At 38.2% G+C, this 6,000-nt stretch overlaps 1 protein-coding gene across 2 annotated transcripts; it reads left to right on the top strand.

Moving 5' to 3' along the window:
* Positions 1-671: 671 nt before the first annotated feature.
* LOC146461033 (uncharacterized) lies at positions 672-3,240 on the top strand. Of its 2 annotated transcripts, none has more exons than XM_085087299.1 (4): positions 672-1,463; positions 1,649-1,740; positions 2,456-2,516; positions 2,719-3,240. In XM_085087299.1, the coding sequence occupies exons 2-4, from the start codon at positions 1,687-1,689 to the stop codon at positions 3,057-3,059; spliced, it is 456 nt and encodes a 151-aa protein (XP_084943425.1). In that variant the 5' UTR covers positions 672-1,463; positions 1,649-1,686; the 3' UTR covers positions 3,060-3,240. The 2 variants fall into 2 exon arrangements, with proteins under 2 accessions (XP_084943425.1, XP_084943424.1); XM_085087298.1 differs by having other exon boundaries at positions 683-1,463; positions 1,649-1,746.
* The last annotated feature ends 2,760 nt before the right edge of the window (positions 3,241-6,000 follow it).

The following is a 6,000-nucleotide window of genomic DNA, read 5'->3' as shown; positions in this document are numbered from 1 at the left end:
ATCACAAGCGAACCATTCAGCTCAGTGTCATTACTTCTATGTGGGTGTGTGTTTGGAAATTATTCAAATTGACAATCAAACTTGCCGGAGGCCACCGTTTATAATTACGAAAAATGGGCACAGTTATTTTTTTCCATGCGGCAGATTTCTCATCTTCATGATTACAAAACAACAACAACTGAAAAATCATTCCGACACTTTTTAACAATCTGTTTTCAAGTAACTGTGAGCAATTGAGATAAGAAAAACAGTCGCAATAACATATTTACATTCCTTTGAATTTCCATAGAAAACAACTTCCTAAATTTTTTTCTCATTACTCAGCTGTTTAAAGCTTATAAAACGCAAATATTAGTGGCAAAAATTTGAGCACGTTTCTGCCACATGTTTGGTGCCTACAAGTTTTCCGAACTTGTTAAAAATTTCTCTCCTGCGTCTTTACGTAACTGGCTTGTTCCGTGGAAGGAAGCCTCTCAATCAATTCTTTCTAAGAAAAAGTAATTTCAGTGATGACGGAGAATTTTAACATGCTGACGTTTTTAATTATGACTAAACTCGCAACGGTTTTACTCCATGTCACAAACTTGTTATTTTCATTAAAACAACAAAAACATTTACTAAATGATTCCATTAATTTTCAAAAATCTATTCTCTGGTAACTAAGGGATATCCTAATCAAAATATAGTAACAAGAAGCTATTAACAATCTCTACAGCTTTCTCTGTTCCCCTCTTACAAAGAATGACAGGGACATATGCATACCGTGGTCTGATTTCGTAATCACACTGAGGTGATCGACATAATTGATTGCTAAGTTAAGCACGTTTTACCACCCACCTCTAACGTAACTGATTACCAAAATTTAACTTCACAATGCAATCAAAAAATCAGGTATACTGGCTCAAAAACAGTTTTAATAATTAACCAATATTTTTAGTCTTAAACGGCTCGAATTCAATTTGACATTGAAAGTCTGTTTACGTGACAAGCAACGAAGAGATTTTGAATTCAAAGTGGATATGTTTTGAGTTATTTGAATAGCTGTTTGGGTTGGAAAATTAGACTGAAATCAAACTTGCCAGAGGCTTTTGTTTTTAATTACGAAATAATATTAGCACAGTCTTTTACCTCAAATCGCAAATTTCATAGCTTTACAAAACAAAAACATTTAATAAATCAATCTGCTAGTTTTTAACAATCTATTTTCAAGAAACTGTGAGAAAAGATGATTAAGAAATAGTAAAGAAAACATTCTACATTCCTTTGATAATTAATGCACGTGTTTTTAGTGCTATTGACATTGCGGAAATCTTCATTTTAGTTTTTTCATTTCTCAGCTGTTTAATGTTTGCGGATCACACTTTCTTCGCACACGATTGGTCCTTTCAGGTTGTGCCAAGAGCGTAAATATCTCGTACCTGTATTTTGCGTGGAAGAAAGACTGCCAGCCATTTGTTTTAAAGGTAAGTAATCAGTTTTAGTGATAAGGGAGAACTTCAATGATCATGAGGAGTTATTAAAAAGTTAAACCTGGACAAATTGCGCTCAACAAATAACAAATTTAATAATCATCGCATTAAGATTTTTCACAACTGTACATAAATGGAATTCTAGTTTTTATGTCATGATCATCATACTCTCTTGGTAGGAGCTTCGTCCAGTTCGTTTGTTAACTGACCACAAATCATGTTGCGACAAGCTGCTCTGCTTTGCTTACTTCTGACGGGGATGACAAACGCAGTAAGAGTAAGTATCTTTAACATACTACTGAGTAGTTTCTAACGCTTAAGAATTGTGCCTGTGTTTAATGATAAGTTCAAAGAAGGCCTCTTTTAATGAAATAAATCCAGGATAGGTTCCCATCGAAGTAGAGTTTCGCCGTCTGCTCTGCAGTGTTCCGCCCTGAACTCACACCTTACACACAGCCCGTGTGATTTATGAGTAAAACGTTTGCTTCCTTTGTCAAAACTGATTCACGGTAACACGATCCCTAGTTTAAAATGCGAATTCAGGGAAATGCCCCAAAGTAGCCACTACTCGTGTGTTAAGGAAATGTCCAAGGGCAGTTTGAGGTATGGAAACAAGTCTTTACCTAAATGGTGAGACTTTGATCAAACAGAAAGAGAATTCAGTGACACAACCTTGAGATCTAATCGGTTACAACTGTTCATATTATTCACAGATATTCTGAACTTCGGAACCAAGAAATCCTAATGTACCGATGTCATCATTTTCGTTTGGAGAATTGGCCACTTCTGGCCGGATCCCACCTTGAGAGCGAAAAGCCAGTGAGGAAACTATTCGCGCCGAGTTTTCCAATTACTAACTCTAAAATTGATAATCTGAATTTTCCCATTTTCGCAGAAAACAGTTTTGCCATAAACCTCTGATATCACGGACTGTCTCTAGGTCTACTGTATACATAACTATTTTTTCTTTTTTTCCTTCTTTCTAGAAACATTTGGGACAGCTGGAAGGGACAGCTACGAGCGCGCAAGTTCTTCCGGCCAATACAGGTAAACGATTGGAAAATACGAACAGCTAATGATTCGTTTGAGCCGTGCAATATCTGTCCAGCTTGGAAATTCGGATTAAATTGTGAAGAAAAGCTAGCGCTTTCTTTAGCGGAAGGACACCTCAAACTTTGGCAAACATAAAGCTTATCTCTAACGCACGATTTATACCGTCTCAACGTTCTTTTTTGTTTTCTGTTTTCAGCAATCACTGGTTTCCAGGAGGGAACAACATTCCAAGGATTCAAATCTGAAAATGATCAAATCAACGTAACGAAGAAAGGGGTTTATTATATTTACGCCCAAGTATTTTTTGAAACCTACCCCGATGGACCTTCGTACCACAACCGCGTGGCCCTCACTGTCAACGGAGGTCCCTTCGCCCTTTTGCAGACGGGCCTCGACAATCGAGGCGACTATGGAAGCGTATACACTGGTGGGGTGATCAGGCTGAAGCCGGGTGATACCATTGGCTTGAAGACCGTCTATGACAGCAGGCTGTGGGTGTCCGCCAAACACACCTTTTTTGGAGCTTACAAGATTTAATAAGCTCTAAGATTGCATAAGCACGAAATTCATGCAAAGTGTAACCGCAATAGCTAGCTTTCAGCAATGGTGCAATGAGTCGTTATAACTACTTAAATAAAGGGTACGATTCTGTCATATCAGTATGAGGTTCATGTTAAAATAAAATGCTATCACTGTGTTCAGCATGCACAGAACCTTGTTTAAGTCTCTTTTCTTGTCCAAATTAAATGGTTAGCATGTTAGTTGCCACAAGCCAAAACTGAAATAGCGTGTAGGTTTATTGCAATACAAATCTTTAGCCTTCGTTTTTGTATTTGAAACCGACGGATAAAACTTCAAAGAGTGCGGTTTTTTTTCCGAAGCCCATTTTATTTAGCCAAGTATCTTTCAATGGAGTGATTCCTTTTGAGCTCGATAGCTGTTACAAAATATTTGCCAAAGTCGCAATGTGGGGGACACATCGCTTCCATGCACATTTTCTTATACCAAATGCGTTAAGGATCTCACATCGTAAGGTGTAGCTTTGAATTAATTTACCATTTAAAAGATATCGTTGTTTTTAGCTTTCATTCGTCATTTGCCATTCTCTACGGACAGCGACTATCAAGGAAGATCAAACTGCCTTGACGTTTTACACGTTGAGCGACAACCGATTTGGCCATCATGCTATGAAATCTAATCCTAACCAACACTCCTTTCATAGAATACCGTTTTTAAAGAAATATCTGGAAAAAAAAATGCTGTAAACCTCTTGGAGACCCTTCTTTGAGGGCCTTTAAAGATTTCCCAGTTTCCGCGGGACGAGAAATTTATTAAGTTGACACCCCCTCCCCACCCATGCAAAGATTATGCTACCTAGGGACGGAAAGAGTCGAATGCCTAGAGAGTGGAGGGGGGGGGGGGAGGGGAGGAGGGGAAAGGGGTGATCAAGGTTCGAACTGATCTTAGAATTGATCCTACTTTAATTCGAAAGATGCATTGCAAATTAATTGATTCCAAACAAGACGTTGTGGTATTGTATACTTGGGCGTCGTTGTATTAGGCGTATTTGAGCATGCACGTTAGTTCAGTCTTTGATGACAGTTGAACGATAAAATAATCGCTGAGAGTCTATGGCATCACTTTGTATTTGCGATAAACGTGATGTAGTTCAACCGAAAATATCACGCAAAGGATGAATAAACAAAAGAATACATTACCAAACATGCCGGGTTTTGTAACCATGAAGTGTATCTGAGATAATGATGAATTTTGGCGACAAAGGAGTATTTGTGCGAATGACTTTCCAGCCAAATACTCTTACTTTCTGGGCTTTCTGTGACAAACGTTTCAGCTTTTTCACTGGTATTCTACTGGGCGTACGATCGTGTCGAAACACACACCTGCTTAACGCGCAAAACAATAAAATTACACACGCACATCTGATTCCTTTCGATACGCGAGGCAACGCAAAGGTGGACGTGTACGTTCTTTTGGTGTTTTACGCGGTTGCCAATCGGCAAAAAAGTGTCCAGTCTTTCTTCCAAGAACCTCCGTAATTTGTTCCTCGCCATAATAATAATAATAATAATAATAATAATAATAATAATAATAATAATAATAATAATAATAAGGAAAAAAAGCTAGTAAATTGCTTCGCAAATATTCATAGGAGAGACTAAACGACGCTTGAAAGACCGCTTTAATGACCACCGCCGCACCATAGATAACCCTAACACTAAATCTAAACCCACCACGGCCGCAGAACACTTCCTCACCGCTCCTAACCACACCGCTAACGACATGCAATTAATCCCCATTATTATTATTATTATTATTATTATTATTATTATTATTATTATTGTTATTATCATTATTATTATTATTATTATTATTATTATTATTATTATTTCATTTGCTTCATTTTTTATACTGTCAATCACTTTAATTTTACGTATTTCCGTTATTGCGCAAATACTTGTGAGCTAAGCACATGTCCCAATGCAAATTCTCATTGTACCTGAAGAAGTAGTATACTCTAAAACGTAATTCTACATTGTATCGGTCGTTACTTCTCTTATCATTTGTATTTGTTAAGCCGATCAATGAAACAATTGATACAACGTATACCAGCAGGATTATCGTCCACGCTTGTTTCTTAGACATTACTCTGAAGAAACATTTATCAATAAAGACACTTATCGGGCCCGGTAGAAAAGTGTAAAAGTGTATGCGACAATGCCGAAAGGTAGTCTGGGAAATACCCAATAAATTTCAATAAAAGCTCAGAATCCATTTTGCTCGCCATCTCAAGTCTTCACTGTACGGTTGAGGCATTATGGATTCCCAGACTACCTTTCGGCATTGTCGTGGCGTACGCTTTTACGCTTTTTTTGAACAACCTTTGTCGAAACAGCTGTATTACTATGCTTCTCAACCAATCACAACCATAAATGACTCTACTGATTAGAAAGTTATTTGAATGTTACACCTTGTTTTCATATATATGTCGTGAAACGGCCGTTCCAGATTTTTCCCCCTATGAACACACGAAATCGTATACCCCCCGATAATTTAACCTGCCTAGCAGGTGTAGTCGGGACCGGGGACTGGGGAGACTGTCCCTTTTTCTCTCCCCTCCCCCTCCCCGATTACGCCCGGCCGCTACATGGGTTACGATAATTTAGGATGCCAGGGCAAAAACGGAAGCCTTTCTATGAGATTTCTGCGATGGTTAGTGAAAACATAAATTTTGTCTGTCTGCGAACGTAATGTTTTGCCCTATGCCAAGCCTCTACAGAAACTTTTTTGAATTTCAAAAATTGAAAATGTCCGGGGAAATTTCACTCGCGTCTTTATTCTTGTGAACTTTGATAGTCGCCGACACTTTTACCCAGCCAGTATCGGGAACATCTGGGAAGTTCGAGAAATAGCGTATACAGACTACACAGTATGAATGAACCATAGCTTCCACAAGTCT

The sequence above is a fragment of the Pavona decussata genome, unplaced genomic scaffold (genome assembly GCF_977016875.1).
Source record: "Pavona decussata unplaced genomic scaffold, jaPavDecu1.1 SCAFFOLD_202, whole genome shotgun sequence".
Lineage (NCBI taxonomy): Eukaryota > Metazoa > Cnidaria > Anthozoa > Scleractinia > Agariciidae > Pavona > Pavona decussata.
The sequence above is the reverse complement of the archived record's forward strand: the minus strand, read 5'-3'. Positions and strand labels throughout refer to the sequence as shown.

Coding starts and splice junctions, on each gene's coding strand:
- LOC146461033 (XM_085087298.1), top strand. CDS start 1,687: ATGTTGCGACAAGCTGCTCTGCTTTGCTTACTTCTGACGGGGATGACA. Junction 1,747..2,455: donor GGATGACAAACGCAGTAAGA/GTAAGTATCTTT, acceptor CCTTCTTTCTAG/AAACATTTGGGACAGCTGGA. Junction 2,517..2,718: donor AGTTCTTCCGGCCAATACAG/GTAAACGATTGG, acceptor TTCTGTTTTCAG/CAATCACTGGTTTCCAGGAG.